Here is a 16,553-nt window from a genome sequence, read left to right as displayed (position 1 = left end):
CAGTCATTTCTGACTCAAGGAAACCTGGTGCTGTGTAACTCTGTGTAAATCTGGGAGCTGTGATGCTCCCAGCACCAGTGTTGGTCTTAAACACATCTTTCTAGTGATCTTCTAGGACCAACCTTTCTGATGAGTGCAAGAAGTCCCCAGGTGCCTTCAGCCTGAGAACTTCCCTTACACTAGGCTGGACCTCTCCTTATAGCTGGTTTTGCTCCATTTTACATGGCATCTGGTCCCATCACTTCATGGGAAATAGATGGGGAAACAGTGGAAACAGTGTCAGACTTTATTTTGGGGGGCTCCAAAATCACTGCAGAGGGTGACTGCAGCCATGAAATTAAAAGACGCTTACTCCTTGGAAGGAAAGTTATGACCAACCTAGATAGCATATTCAAAGGCAGAGACATTACTTTGCCAACAAAGCTCCGTCTAGTCAAGGCTATGGTTTTTCCAGTGGTCATGTATGGATGTGACAGTTGGACTGTGAAGAAAGCTGAGCGCCAAAGAATTGATGCTTTTGAACTGTGGTGTTGGGGAAGACTCTTGGGAGTCCCTTGGACTGCAAGGAGATTCAACTAGTCCATCCTAAAGGAGATCAGTCCTGGGTGTTCGTTGGAGGGACTGATGCTAAAGCTGAAACTCCAATACTTTGGCCACCTCATGCGAAGAGTTGACTCATTGGAAAATACGCTGATGCTGGGAGGGATTGGGGGCAGGAGGAGAAGCAGACGACAGAGGATGAGATGGCTGGATGGCATCAGTGACTCAATGGACATGAGTTTGGGTGGACTCCGGAGTTGGTGATGGACAGGGAGGTCTGGCATGCTGTGATTCATGGGGTCGCAGAGTCAGACACAACTGAGCGACTGAACCGAACTGAACTTATCCAAAGCCCCCCAAAATCCAGTAATCAAACTCCTAAGTCCAGTCTTGAGGTCCAGCCCGAATGATTGATTTAGTATAGTGTAACAACAAAAGCCGAGCCTTTAGAACAGGGTTCAAATTCTAGCTGTCACTTATAACCATGTGAAAATAAACACGCTGCATAGTCTCTCTGTCAAAGGTGGAATTTAGCACAGTGACTGTGGTTGATTCAAAGGAATGGATGAATGGAATTTAGCATGATGCCCACACACATCAGGCCTTATTACATATTAGTTTCATGCTTCCTCTTAGAACTAGGGATGTATTGATAAATGATATATATGAGATAGGATAGAAAGCCCAGACATAAACCCATGTACTCACGGTAAACTCTTTTACAATAAAGGAGGCAAGAATATATAATGGAGAAAAAGACAATCTCTTCAATAAGTAGTGCTGAAGAACTGGAAAGCTACAGGTAAAACAGTAAACTTAGAACATTCCCTAACAACATATACAAACAAACTCAAAATGGACTAAGGACCTAAATGTAAGACTGATAAAACTGCTAGAGGAAAGCATAGGCAGAACACTCTTTGACATAAATCAGAGCAATATTTTTTTTTAATTCCTTTCCTAAAGCAAAAGTAAACAAATGAGACCTAGTTAAATTTAAAAGCTTTTGCACAGCAAAGAAAACTGTTGACAAAATGAAAAGACAACCTACTGCGTGGGAGAAGATATTTGCAAATGATATAACTAACAAGGGGTTAACATTCAATGTATATAAACAGTTCTTATGATTCTACATCAACAAAATAAATTACCTGATTCAGAAAATGGGCAGAAGAACTATATAGACATTTTCTCAAAGAGGACACGCAGATGGCCAACAGGCACATAAAAGGATGCTCAATATTGACAATAATCAGGGAAATGCAAATCAAACCTACAGTGGGATATCACCTCACACTTGCCAGGATGGTTATCAACAAAAAGAATACAGACAACCTGTCAGCAAGGATGTGAAAAGAAAGGAACCCTCTTACACTTTTGGTAGGAACATATATTGGTGCTGCCGCTGCTGCTAAGTCGCTTCAGTCGTGTCTGACTCTGTGCGACCCCATAGACAGCAGCCCACCAGGCTCCCCCGTGCCTGGGATTCTCCAGGCAAGAACACTGGAGTGGGTTGCCATTTCCTTCTCCGATGCATGAAAGTGAAAAGTGAAAGTGAAGTCGCTCAGTCGTGTCTGACTCTTAGCGACCCCATGGACTGCAGCCTACCAGGCTCCTCCATCCATGGGATTTTCCAGGCAAGAGTACTGGAGTGGGGTGCCATTGGTGCAGCCACTATGAAAAACAACATGCAGGTTACTTAAACTAAAAATATGCTTACCATATGATCCACCAATCCACTCCTGGGCATATATCCAGAAAAGACAAAAATTCGAATTCGAAAAGATACAGGCACCCCAAGGTTCATAACAGCACTACTTATAATAGCAAGACATGAAAGGAATGTAAATGTTCATTAACAGATGAAAGGTGTGTGTGTGTGTGTACACATAATATTCCACAATGGAATATTACTCAACCATTAAAAGAACAAAACAATGCAATATGCAGCAACAAGGATGGATCAAATTATTATCATACTAAGTCAGACAAATTATCATATGATATCACTTATAAGTGAAATCTAAAAAATGATACAAATGAACTTATTTACAAAACAGAAATAGACTTACAGACACAGAAAGCAAACTTACGGTTATCAAAGAGGAAAGGTAGGAAGGGATAAATTAGGAGTTTGGGATTAACAGATACACACTACTACTAATATATATATAAAACTTAAAAATAACAAAGACCTACTGTATAGCACAGAGAACTATATTCAATATCTTAAAATAATCTATAATGGAAAAGTTTCTGAAAAAGAGTAGATATATATATATAACTGAATCACTTTGCTGTATATCTGAAACTAACACAACATTGTAAATCAACCACACTCCAATTAAAAAAATAAAAAACACCCAAAACCCCAAACAAACAAAAACAACAAACAAAAAACAGCACTAAGAATCTAGGCTGCAGAATTAAACTGTGAGACTATGAAAGCTCTAGGCTCAGGAAACATCTCCAATATCAAGCCCAGAGTAAGTCAATTTATAAAGATATAATTCCCCCTGTAAGAAAGCAAAACAAGCCATTAGTTTAGGGCGCAGCATCTTTATATTCTTTATGTTCCTCCATTCTCTTTCGGGTTGTCTCCTTAGTTACCAATTTTCCCGTGGTCTTCCACAGATTAACTAGGACTAGACTATGAACCAGAATCAAGACAAGACACTCATTTCACGAGTTTGGAAGCAGTTTTAATGGAGATGGAAATGTTTATCAACTCAACACAGGTACCCCAAAATACAAAGCAAAATATCATCTTCAGCTGCATAGCAAATATGATTTAAGAATTTAACATCATTATTTGATCACAAGCGTAAATATAAGTCACCATAAATAAATGTAAATTCATTGTACAAAAATCCCCGACAACTCTTAATACAAATATGGTACATTTGACAGTTTGTGAAACAGAATTTTTTTAAACCTTTTAAAACCTAAGATTTTATTTTTCTTGGTTCTTAGATACACAAAAAATCAAAAGAGGGGCAGTAACACCAGGAAGGAAAGAATATTAAACCCGTTCTGTATTTGTGAATCAATGCTGCTGGTGAGCCAGGGAAATGAAACATCTCTCCTAAAGGTGAAGACCTCAATTTACTGAGATAAAATCTCTTGAGGACAATGGGATTCTACCCAGAGGGTCAAAGTCAGGGCTATGATAGGATGGGAGGGGCAGGTTGTTGAAATATCAATCTCATCAAATGGGTGATCCAAATCTCAACAAAGCAATAGTCAAGGATTTAGAATGATCTCCAGGACTTAATAGAGAGTCAAGTAGCTGAGAAAGTGAGCAAGCTACTGTACCCAGACAGGCCTGAAGACTCAGAAGACTCTGGAGCTTAGAAGTTTTTGCAGGTTTTGAAGGTGAGTTTTACCATATAGTTCTCCCATGTGGTGTAACCCCTCACTTGCCTTTGGGACACACGTATGATCCTCAAGAAGGAAAAAATAAGAGAGAGAGAGAGAAATACTATTCCTATGAGAATAGGATCTGACAGCTTGTACCCTGACTCACTTTCCTTCCCTACAGTTATTTTCTTTCATGGCTCAGAGGGAGCTCAAAGCCCAAGGTTAGCAGTGCAGGGGTCCTCTGCAGCAGTGGTCCTCAGACTCTGATATGTAACAGAACAATCCAGCTTGTGGCAAGTGCAGATTTCTCAATTCTGCTCCCAGAGATGCAGGATTGGTGGGTTTGAGGTAGGCCCAGGAATCTGCATCAAACGTGCTAATCTCAGAAGTCCTGATGGAGATGGCCTTTGGATCACACTTGGCGAGCCCCACCTCTGTCCTCCTTGGTGAAGTGGATAACACAAACCTCCCACTATGGACACTTCTTTGCTCTTGCCTGGGGATGAAATGGGCCATCTGGATAATGGAAACAATTTCTATTCATCTGCCCTGAGTGAGGCAATCATTATTGGTTTATTTTCTCTCTTTTCCTTCCTGGGCCAGGGAAAAAATACCAAATTGTCTCATTTTATATGTTCTTATAAGCTCAGGCTCACAGATTCCCTTTGATGATAAGGTGCTCTGTAAGCACATTCATTTCCCAAAGGCTTCTGTCCTTCTGAACAGCTTCCCCATGCTCAGTAAGAGATTCTGCAAGGAATTTTGATTCATTCTGGGAAATGGAAGTAGGCTTGGTTGGATGGCATCGCTGACTCAATAGACATGAGTTTGAGCAAACTCTGGGAGATGATGAAGAACAGGGAAGCCCAGCGTGCTGCAGTCCATGGGGTCGCAAATAGTCGGACACGACTGAGCAACTGAACAACAATGTCCCTGTGAGATATGACCCATATCTCAAAATCTAAGTTAAGGAACATCAAAGAACAGAAGCCAAAGGTCAAATGTCTCCAGAATCTTTCAGCTTCTAGGACAATAAAAGTCCTGATTCATTAGAACAGGGTTCCTCTTTGGGTGTATTTTAGTATTAAAAGAGGCTTCCCAGGTGGTGCTAGTGGTTAAGAATCTGCCTGCCCATGAGGGAGATGCAAGAGACGTGGGTTTGATCCCTGGGTTGGTTGGTATTAAAAGCTCATTGACAAGTATTATTTACACTCCTTACCTCCTTGACCCCAAGGTGTTTCTGGATTCTGTTAAAATAACCCTTTAATATTTTCTTTCTTGTGAGGGTTTTTCTTGATGAGAGATTCTGTGCCAAGAAGTGGCCCCTAATTTGGTTGCTGGCTAATGCTGTGGGCAGTGCATGTCTGGCCAGTAGTACAGTGCTCACTCTCTGGGGGACTTGGTGCTAAGTATTTGTTCAACAAATAAAGGACCCTCTCACCATCAAGCCGATGCAGTGTTCTAACAGCTTTCTGTTTTGGACTATGGAATTCCTGGCTGTGTTCATAAATACTGCTTCTACACAGCAGGCCTGACCATCTTCCTACTCCATTTCCACTCACCCATTCCAGCTGTGAATGCATTTCTGAGTTCTCCCTAGGAGTGCCCTGAGAGGGGAGTCAGGATGTGGTTTTAAGAGTCCATGGAAGGCCAAAGGCAACATCTCAACACCATCTACCATGGTACCGATACCAGGAAGCTCGTCGCCCATTCACCATGGCTCTCAGTGCTTGGTCCAGGAGTACACTTGGTGGTTGAATCCCTGGCATCTGGAGCAGGACAAGATGACACCATGGGAAGTGGGGGGAGGGAGCCAAAGGAGGCGAAGATGCTAGGAAGTGGAAGCATGCCTGTCAAGCCAGGCTGACATCTTGGGGCATGGCCACACTCTTTTCTCCATCTCTAAGACTTCAGTCCTGGGGTTGCATGTGGGCACTGGGCAGGAGGTCACAATCGGGGAGGAGGTTCTGTGTAGCAACCATGGATGTGGGGACCATGAGATGGAGAAAGGGTGAAACTAGGGCTCTTAACATAGCTGAGGGGAAAAAGAGAAAAAAGCAAGTACTGCCCTGTTTCTGTTCTTCTTTTTTTTCATTTACACTATGGAAACACCACCATGGAGATGTCACGGGAGAGCATGCAGAGGCCCAGCCCTCGGGAGGTGCACATGTGTTTGGGGAGGTTCTTGTTTGCTTCCAGGTTCATCTCACGCATTGTCCAGTCGGACCCTGTTGCAGGCTGGCCGTGGCTTTCTCTCTCCTGCTTCTTCTCCTCCAGCTCGAGGGTTTGCAGGACCTTCTGCCTAGCAGGTGGTAGCCAGGGACTGGTGGATGGGTGGCTGGAAGCAGCGCACATGCTCCACGGTGGAACTGTCCGTCTCCACGGACTTCATGTACTTGTTCAGGATGGCAAAAACCTCATTGTTCAAGATCTGGTATTTCCTGATCCTGTCTGCCATCTTCTTCAGGGGCTGGAGAAGGACAAGGGCATGTAGGTTAGGAGTGGAAGGAGGGGATAGAGAGATCAAGAGCAACAGAAGAATATAGTTGAGGGTGGGTTCCAGAGTCCTGACGCTTCAATGGTAATGCCACTCTCTTGCTTAAAGGCCTCCTATGGGAGCCCAGAGCTTGACAATGAAATGTGAACTTAACCATAAAACTCTTTACATGAGTTTCAAAACTTACCACAAAGCTGCAGTAATCAAAATAGTGTGAAGACAGACATATGGACCAATGGATTAGACAGCTCAGAAATAAAGACTTTCATATACGGTCAAATGATTTTTGACAAGGGTGCCTGCAACATTTAATGGAGAAAGAATGGTCTTTTCCATAAATGATGCTGGGAAGACTGGCACACAGAAGAAAGAATTTGGATTCTTATTTTATACCATACACAAAACATAAGCTCAAAATGGATTAAAGACCTAAACATAAGAGCAAAAACTATACAACCTTTAGAAGAAAACATAGACAAAAAGCTTTATAACACTGAGCCTGGCAATGACTTCTTGGAATATGGCACCAACGCACAGGTAACAAATAATAAATTGGAATTCATCAAAACTAAAAAAGTATTTGCATCAAAGGACACTATCAGCAGAGTGAAAAGGTGATTCAAAGAATGAAAGAAAACATTTTCAAATCTTGTATCTGATTAGGGATTAATACCCAGAATACAGAAAGGACTTGTGCAATTAAATAACAGCAAAAAACCAAGCAAACAAAGAAAAAAAACAACCAGCCCAATTAAAAAGTGAGCAAAACACTTGGGTAGACATTTCTCCAAAGAAGGATAAACAAACAGCCAATAAGCACACAAAAAGATGGTAATATCACTAATCATTAAGGAAATGTGAATCCAAACCACAATGAGATACCACTTCATACACATTAAGGTGGCCAGTTCCAAAAATATACAGAAAATAACAAGTGCTGGGAGGATATAAAGAAACTAGAACTCTTATATATTGCTGGCGAGAAAGTAAAATGGTGTTGTGCCTGTGGAAAACATTATGGGGGTCCTCAAAAATTGACGATAGAATTACCACATGATCCAGCAATTCCAATTTTAGGTATATACCACAAAGCACTGAAAGCAGGGTCTGGAACAGTTATCTGTACACTCACGACACCGCAGCATTATTCACAACAGCCAAAATGTGAGAGCAACTCAAGTGTCCATCAACTGACCAATGGATAAAAAAAATGTCATGTACACATACAATGGAATACTATTCAGCCTTTAAAGGAAGATGATTCTGACACATGCTATTAATACAACATGGTACACCCTGAACACCTTATTCTGAGTCCAAGAATTCAACTTATATGAAATACCTAGAGCAGTCAAATTCATAGAGAAAGAAAGTGAAGAGTTACCAGAAGCTGGAGGGAGGCAGAATGGCGAGTTAGTGTTAACCAAGCACAGAGTTTCATTTGGGGAAGATAAAAAGTTCTGGAGATGGAGTGTAATAAATAATACATTGGAATCTATCAAAATTAAAAGTGCATTTGCATCAAAGGACACTATCAACAGAGTGAAAAGGCGACTCAAGGAATGAAAGAAAACACTTTCGAATCATGTATCTGATCAGGGACTAATACCCAGAACACAGAAAGAACTCCTGCAATTAAATAACAGCAAGAAAAAAAAAATGGGATGGTTGTACAAGGTGAGTGAATTTAATGCAGTAAACAGTTCAAAATGATTAAACTCTACTGAACTGAACACTTAAAAATAGTTAAAATAGAACAATTTTATGTTATGTATATTCTACTTCATGAAGATTGTCACCTTTATGAAGTGGCACCTGCCTTTTTTCCCCTCTTGGCTGGTCCTGGAGACCCACCAGGACCATCTTCCAGCCATCCATCCTCACGCCTCTGTGCCTTTACTCTAGCCAGTCCCTTTGTCTAGAACATCTCCCCGATTCTGCACCCCATTTTCTGCCTATTTGCAGTTGGTCATTCAGGACTTTGCCCAAGCATCACCTCTATGGGGAGCCTTCTGAGGCCTCTCCCCAGCCCCTCAGCCTGGTTTAGCTGGCCCTTCCTCATGCTCCCACGGCAGCCCCGCTCATCCCACCACAGTGCTCATCCCATCCCCATGCCTGCACAACAGTGTCTGTGCAGATGATGAAGGGGCATGAGCAGACTCTGACTGGCACAGGGAAGGTGTGTTTCAGCTCTGGAGGCTGGCCCTGCCCTGCGGGGTGACCTGATTCATCCCAGTGACTTACAAGCCAGTGACTCATGGCTTCCTATGAGAAGGTCGCCAGCTGCTGAGTGTCTCCGCACCTACCTGCGGTGTAGGGAGTTGGCCTCCACAAGGAGCTCACTCTCCTTGGCAGATGAAAGCCTGCTTGTCAGGCCTGGCCCCCTCTCCCAAGCCCCAGCCACGAGCTGCTTACCACATTCTTAATGATTTCATCTTTCCCGTCTTGCCTCTGAACTTTGAGCAGGTGGTAACAGAAGTCGAACAGGTCGAAGCGACGCTGCTGGCCCAGCAGGACGATGATGGAGCAGCCAGCCCAGTTCAAGCCATCTCCGAAACACTGCCTGGGAGCAGGAGAGGAAGCAGCTGGAGTGAGAGGTGGGGGGGAGTGGGGGGAGGAGCCCTCATCTTGGACCATCTCTGGGCCAATTCTCTTAATCTGTAAAATGGGTACAAGGGAAGTTACGAGTATGGATTCATTTGTTCCCAGGACTGAGGTTACAATATAAGCCCTTCTAACCACAGAGGTGTCAGTCTGTCACCCCACTGATGTAAGAAAAATCAGCTTTGAAGAAGACAAATTTGCAAGAAAAAAAAATCCAACCAGCCTTTGAGATTTATTCAACCAATCAGAATTCTGATGAGATGCTGTCTTGGTTCTGGACAAGAATCAGAGGAAACCTGTGAGGTGAAGGGCCGTTTTGAACCAGACCAACTGGCCAGTGTAGGCTGAGAGGGCAGGGATGGAGGGGCATGGTGGGGCCATGAGCAGATGCTGCTGGTGTTGGGGGCTGCCAGTCCTCTCGGGTCTGGTAAAACTAAGCCTGCACAACCTCAACTCTCAACAGCAATGCAGGCGATTTGGGAGGCTGTGGGGCATCTCTCGGCTGAATCTCTCGTCCTTCATCAGCAGCTGAATCTCACTGGAAATGTTCCCAGCTTCCTCACTGCTGTCGCTGAAAGTGCAGCCACTCTGGAAAACAGCCTTCCCATCCCACTCCTCCAGGGGGATCTCTGTGGCCCCCATGCACCTTTCAGAGTCAGGCCTGGTCTGCTCTCCTCACACTCTGCTCTGCTGTGTAGCTGGGCAAGCGATGGGAGAATGGGGCTCTGCTTCTGTTTTTTCTGAGGACAGGACTGGGCCCTTCTCAAAGGCTCCCCTCCCTGTTTTTCAGGAGCAGAGGCCTCATGAGCAAGGTGGTGCCCCACTGCTGTTGGTGGAGCCTTTCTCTGTTCTATGAGCCCTGGGGTTCTGTGTGGGAGATGGCAATGTGCAATGACGTCTTGATGCCGAGCCCTTGCCTGGGCTCCGTCCTGCCCCTTCTGTTGGCCCACCTTCCAGTCTCGGGAAGACAGAACCTTAGAGGTCTGAGGCCTTGATATGCACACTCCATCTCTGCCTCAAACAACCTGGAGCTTTTCCTGGGAGGTCTCCTTTTCCCCTCTAAGAGCTGCATCCTAAGCAATGTTCCAGCTCAGTTGTAGTCTGTGAATTAAATTCCAATAATCCTCTTGTCCAATACTTTGTCCACCTGATGCAAAGAACTGACTCATTGGAAAAGATCCTGATGCTGGGAAAGATTGAAGGCAGGAGGAGAAGGGGACGAGAGAGGATGAGATGGTTGGATGGCATCACTGACTCGATGGACATGAGTTTGAGCAGCCTCCGGGAGCTGGTGAAGGACAGGGAGGCCTGGGTGCTGCAGTCCGTGAGGTCACAGAGTCAGACTGAACTGAATCCTCTTGTCTCTCCTTGTGGGAATCTGTTGCCCTTCCTGTCCTTGCTGCCCAGTGGTCTCATTAAATCCACCTTATGTCTATACTCTCATCTCCTCTAGGCTCTGTGAATCCCACACACCAGGAACCGTCTCTGCTTTCGCTGGGCATGGGATTACATGCAGCACCTAGCACTCTGACCAACATAAAGCATGTCCTCAGTAAACTGCTGTTGGACCATCCCACCCCTGCCCTCCTTTCTGACTGAGCTCTGGCTGTATGATGGCTCTTAGGAGGACGAACAGGTTGGGGGGTGACCCCACCTTTCTGGGGCGACTTACTCAGCTGTGAATTCATTAGTCCCCACGGGAATGCAGTAGACGAACTGCATGGCACTCCAGAGCCGGTGGAATTCCACGCACTCGTCCACGTGCATGACGCCGTTGGTGGGTGGCGGGCCCCGCCAGACAGGGTCCTGCAAGTAGCTCCGGATGCGGGTCAGGATGACCTCGAACATGGACAGTCCACAGCATAGTCGCTCCTTGGTCAGCAGGTCACCCTCCCGAGCGATGGCGATTTGCTGGGAAGAGGAGAGTACACGAACCTTCCCGTCACATCTCAGACCCCATTTTCCACCCCTAACCCAAGACTCCCAAACTCTGAAGCTGGCTGCATCTGTAATTTGTTCACCAGAACTGATGTCTTGCCCAGAGCAGGCAAGATAATTTATAAACCTTAGTTCAACTGCAGGGAAGTCTTCGGGTAAGTAAAATCTAGGAGCCATCGATAGAGGAACAGTTAAAAAATTTTTAAATCTACCTATGTGATACAGGTAGATCTACAAAGAGTCAGGTAAGGTGGTCTGTGGTGTTAGAGAAGACTCTTTCGAGTCCCTTGGACTGCAAGGAGATCAACTGTCAATCCTAAAGGAAATCAATCCTGAATACTCATTAGAAGGACTGATCCTGAAGCTGAACTCCAATACTTTGGCCACCTGATGAGAAAAACTGACTCCTTAGAAAAGACCCTGATTCTGGGAAAGATTAAAGCAGGAGGAGAAGGGGATGACAGAGGATGAGATGGTTGGATGGCATCACCAACTTGATGGACATGAGTTTGAGCAAGCTCTGGGAGTTGGTGATGGTCAGGGAAGCCTGGTGTGCTGCAGTCCATGGGGTCACAAAGAGATGGACACGATTGAGCGACTGAACTGAACTGAACAAAGAGTCAGACGTGACTGAGTGACTGAACAACAGCAACCTACCTAAATGCTAGGGAGCCTTTGAAAAGACTTAGATGATACAACTACTAATATTATTGTTACTACTGAACTATTACTACCACTAGTGAACACGCACTGTGTGTGTAATACACCAGGCCCTGTTCTATGCATTTGCTAAGTACTGACTTTGTTTACTCTTCACATAAACCCCATGCAGTAGATGTTATTATTATCCCCATTTTATTGAAGAAGAATCTGAGGTTCAGAGAGGCAGTGAGTGAGTGGAAAAGCTGGGATTTGAATCCCAGTAGTCTAGATATGCGAATTAAATTGTTAAGTGAATAGAGCAAGTTGCAGAAAAGGGCATACACTAGAATCCTATTAAAAGACATCAATAACACAATCCCACAGACAGACACACAGAACTCTGTGTGTGGGGGTTGTGTGAAAGTGTAAAACATTCTAGAAGGATTATTGTCAGTTGTGAGAACAGATGGGCTTGGAGAAGTAGGTGGGGTATTCACTTTTTACCACAAATACTCTGTACAGTTTAATGTGCTACAATGAGCATAAGCTACTCTTAAAAATTTACCACTGATTTTACAGAATAATTTCCTTCATTTAGAAGTCCTCTCACCACTGTCAACAATTTCTATTAAGAATTTAAACTGGCTTATCATCTGGCTTCTAGTTATTGCATCTCTAATAATCAGCAGGCTAGACTAGCACATCAAAACACATTACCATCTGTAGGAATAAAAAATATCTGGGAGTAGAGATCACAAAACCAAATGCAAAGATAATATATAGTAACATCTAAGGTCAACGTAAGATCTCCAGATCTAGGGACAAAGCTAAAGAGGGCTGGCTTCTGAGACTGAGAGGTCCCCAGGGCACTCTTGGGATCAGCTCCCCGGAGAGTTCAGAGTGGCTGGGGGGAGCCCGCCTGATTACTCCCGGTACAGCTCCCACCCTCTACCCCAGAGAAAGAGGACAGCCCCAATTAAACTAATCCATCAAGGGAAATAAGTCAGGAAACACCAATGCTGGAGCCCGTCAGGAATGTGGGTCAGGAGTACAGTTGTCATGACAACTACAAACTGAAAAGTCTCAGACAACACTGTGAATTGGGGAAGAAGGATTTGACAACCTGTGTTTCAAACAGGAGGGAGAGGGAACCCTGATTCACAAATACTCATCTTGGTTCCGGGGCAGAGAAAGAACACTCCAGAGCAGATAGCTGCCACAGTTCACCAGAAATACCTCTTTTAAAAAACCCTGCCCCCCGTGCTTGACTCTGTTCTCACCAGGCAACGCTCTGTGGTGGTGCCTAGACTCTGGCAGGGCTCCCTAATTTAGAAAGAGAGTGCCTGGTACAGTGAAGATGCTCTGTAAGGAAAGAACCCACACTTGTTCTTGAGTCATGGATATTCTCCTTCAGAAAACAACATAGAGAGCTCTGGTTTACCAGGTAAATCTCCTGTGCATTTAGTTAATCTGAATCAGTCCTCAGGGCCTGACAATTGTGGGAGGATCTAAAGAATTAGCAACAGGGCTTATATTGGGTTGGCCAAAATGTTCTTTTGGTTAATGACTATATTGTTCAATGGAGAAGGCAATGACACCCCACTCCAGTACTCTTGCCTGGAAAATCCCATGGATGGAGGAGCCTGGTAGGCTGCAGTCCATGGGGTCTCGAAGAGTCGGACACGACTGAGTGACTTTACTTTGACTTTTCACTTTCATGCATTGGAGAAGGAAATGGCAACCCACTCCAGTATTCTTGCCTAGAGAATCCCAGGGATGGGGGAGCCTGGTGGACTGCCGTCTATGGGGTCGCACAGAGTCGGACACGACTGAAGTGACTTAGCAGCAGTAGCAGCAGCATGTCGTTCAATACAGTTCTTGGTGAAAATTAAAAATGTGTTTTATTTTTACTTAAAATCGAATGATTTTTTTGGTCAACCCAATAAATCTGCAGACAGGCTTTGAACTCTTGTGACCCCGAACTACAGCCAATCAAAGGGCCTTGACTGAAATGGTCAGGGGCTTTGTCCCTTTCCTGTAAAAGAGTTTACCTTTACGGGTCCTCCTATGATCTATAAAAGTAAAATCTGGAAAAAAACCTGTAAAAATGTTATTAAAAAAATTGAAAAAAAAAAAACCTCCCATAAATCCCATCACCCAGAGACAAGCTTTCTTAAGATACTTATGTATGATTTGTATGTATGTATATGATTATGTATAGGTATCTATTTTAACAAAATTTGTATCATACTATCTGCATTGTCTTTTTCTCAAGATATTAGTACTATAAAAAACCATTTCCTTCAATATGTTCAGTAACATGGTTTTTTAATGGCTAAATAAAATAGCCATTGATATACCTCATTTATTTAGTCCTACTCTTTAAAATTTTTTTTAATTTATTTATTTTTAATTGGAGGATAATTGCTTTGCAATACTGTATTGGTTTCTGCCACACATCAACATGAGTCAGCCATAGATATACATATGTCTCCTCCCTCTTGAGCTTCCTTCTAGTCCTACTCTTGTTGGTTATTTTAAATTGTTCACAAGTTTTCAACAATATAAACAGATCATAAGTAATTATTCTTATGTACATGCGTGCTCAGTTGCTCAGTTGTGTCCACCTCTTTGTGACCTCATGGACTGTAGCTCATCAAGCTCCTCTGTCCATGGATTTCTCCAGGCAAGGATCCTAGAGGGGTTGCCATTTCCTTCCCCAGGGGATCTTCCTGACCCAGGGATCAAATCTGTGTTTTTTGCGTCTTCTGCATTGGCAGGGGGATTCTTTACCACTGTGCCACCTGGGAAGCCCCGTTTTCCATACACACACACACACACACACATACACTTATATACATTTTTTGAGCTTATCTCTGATTATTTTCTTAGGCTAAAATCCTAGAACTATTCATAGAATACAAGTAGTCTTAAAAGGCTTTTGCTACCTAGTGACAAAGAAACGTACCTAGTCCCAAGAAAAGCTGAGCCGCTGCATCTATCTGTGCCAAGTCTGATACTTCATTATCATGAAGAAAAGGTCTTAGTAAACTTGGGAGATGAATAGCTGTACCCCGCTCTCTCACATTTCACTGATTACTGGTAAGGCAGAATGCTTTTTCTTACGCTTGTTTCTTACGTCTGCTGCTTCCTTTATATTTTTTATGTTTTGAGTTTTCTTTCATGACCTTGTTTCTTTTGATACGATTTTTCTTTCTGCTCTGAAAAAGTGCATTATAGATTATTATCACATATACCCCCAATTTGTGACTGTGTTTTTAATGTATACCATGTGTGTATGTGTGTGTTTAACATAAATTTAAGCCATTTCTTTTCAGTCCCACTCAGTGGGGAATTTTCTTCTCTCCCTCTGCCATTCTTTTCTGTTAATAAGGGTATAGAGAAAGCATTTGTGAAATCATGTGGAAATAGATTTCTGTATGGAGTACTTTGATTACATTTAGGATACTTTGGAGAAGATTAATATCCCATGCCCACTCTTTCTGTTTTTTGGGAGCTTTTTACTTATTTTTGTCATAATGATTGTGAAGGCAGCTCAGCTATTTACCCATTTTACAGATGGAAAAACAAAGATCAAAGATATTAAATTCTAGCACTAGATTATACAACAGTTCAGGGATAAAGCTGGGAAGAAGAGTCCTAACTCCCCGACAGAACATTCTTTTCATGATAGCACTAGGCAACACACCAGGTCACCTCAGTTTTTCCTAGAAACAAATACAAGCAAGTAGCACAGTCGAACCCTTCCACCATTAAATATGTACCAGAATTTCCCTATCACTGACCTAGAGGTTTTGTGAGTTCCCTGAACCCTAGCAAGCTTGGAAGTTAATATTTAAAATTTTTTTCTTTTGTCTACAGGAGGACTAAGTTTTGGACTATTCCTTAAGGGCTGGGAGACTTATACAACTGGCATTTCCTTTCTGGCAGAATGTCTAGGCTTTTGTTTGTTAAATATCAGCATTTGACAAATTGAGATTTCCACCAGTCCCAGGGAAATAGCGTTCACCAGAACAGGGAAGGAATTCACATACTTCTAAGTGGAAACACATGCCAAAGCCTGGGTGCGAGAGGCCAGATTCTTGTAGGATGACACCAACCCTGGAGCAGACACATTTATATGTCACTGGCTTGGGGGATTTCTCCCTAAAAGGCAATCTTTAGAGGATCTTCTGTGTTCAGCTCCAGAAAGCCAAAAAAGAAAATGTTCATATTTCACGGTATCTAAATTCTCTCGGTAGTGACTAAAGAACCCAAACGCCACTAAACGCTTAGTCACTGTTTTTGTAGGAGGTGGGTGGCCCACAGGGGGTCTGGCTCTGTCAGGCTCATCGGCTTGACACCTGGGCAGATGGGGCTCCGCCCTGGGCTCTAACACTTGCCGTGGTTTTTGAGAGAAGAGACTGCCTTTTGCTCTCTGAGGAGGACCAAAGCTTTCTGACTCATGAGCTTTTGTGATGGGAGAGAGGACCTTAGGGATGTAAGTCCAAGAGTGGATCTGAATCCTAAACCTTTGAAATAGTCAGTTTTGTTGAACAAAACAAGCCGTCATGGTATGTCTCACTACGGTGCCCTGTTTTCTCTTCTTCCTGAATACCCCTGCCCCCCACCCCTAAATGCCTGATTCAACTTGAGTCAACTTGAAAGGAGACAATATATGCTTCCTGTTACCTCCCTTTCTCCCGGTGTCTTTTTCCCGACTACCCACACGGTCTGTGAGTTCTCTGAAGGCAGGGGTCCTTTTTCACTCATCTCCATATATAGATACAGGCTTATAAAAATGAGTTTTAACTACAGAATTAACACCTGAGCTCATTCACCTTTGAAAGTATAAGAACATTACAGATAAACCTGTGTTTGATCTCCCTATCCATCTCTGTCTCTTTCATCTCTCTTCACAAGTTGCCACCATTATGAACTGGACACTTTCATGTCCTAGGAAAAGTTTCAC

The 16,553-nt window shown here is 43.5% G+C and overlaps 1 protein-coding gene across 1 annotated transcript in view; it reads right to left on the bottom strand.

The window, feature by feature from the left end:
• Positions 1-3,220: 3,220 nt before the first annotated feature.
• Positions 3,221-16,553, bottom strand: part of CYFIP2 (cytoplasmic FMR1 interacting protein 2) — a 134,375-nt gene continuing 121,042 nt past the window's right edge. Inside the window, exons 29-31 of the mRNA XM_086413755.1 lie at positions 10,674-10,912; positions 8,813-8,960; positions 3,221-6,370 (exon numbers count right to left, since the gene is read on the bottom strand). Of these exons, the coding sequence (XP_086269881.1) occupies positions 6,203-6,370; positions 8,813-8,960; positions 10,674-10,912 (555 nt within the window). The 3' untranslated portion in view covers positions 3,221-6,202. The remainder of the gene's footprint in view (positions 6,371-8,812; positions 8,961-10,673; positions 10,913-16,553) is intronic.

The sequence above is a fragment of the Bos grunniens genome, chromosome 7 (genome assembly GCF_055505025.1).
Source record: "Bos grunniens cultivar Pamir isolate PY7600 chromosome 7, Bosgru_T2T1.0, whole genome shotgun sequence".
Classification (NCBI taxonomy): domain Eukaryota; kingdom Metazoa; phylum Chordata; class Mammalia; order Artiodactyla; family Bovidae; genus Bos; species Bos grunniens.
The sequence above is the reverse complement of the archived record's forward strand: the minus strand, read 5'-3'. Positions and strand labels throughout refer to the sequence as shown.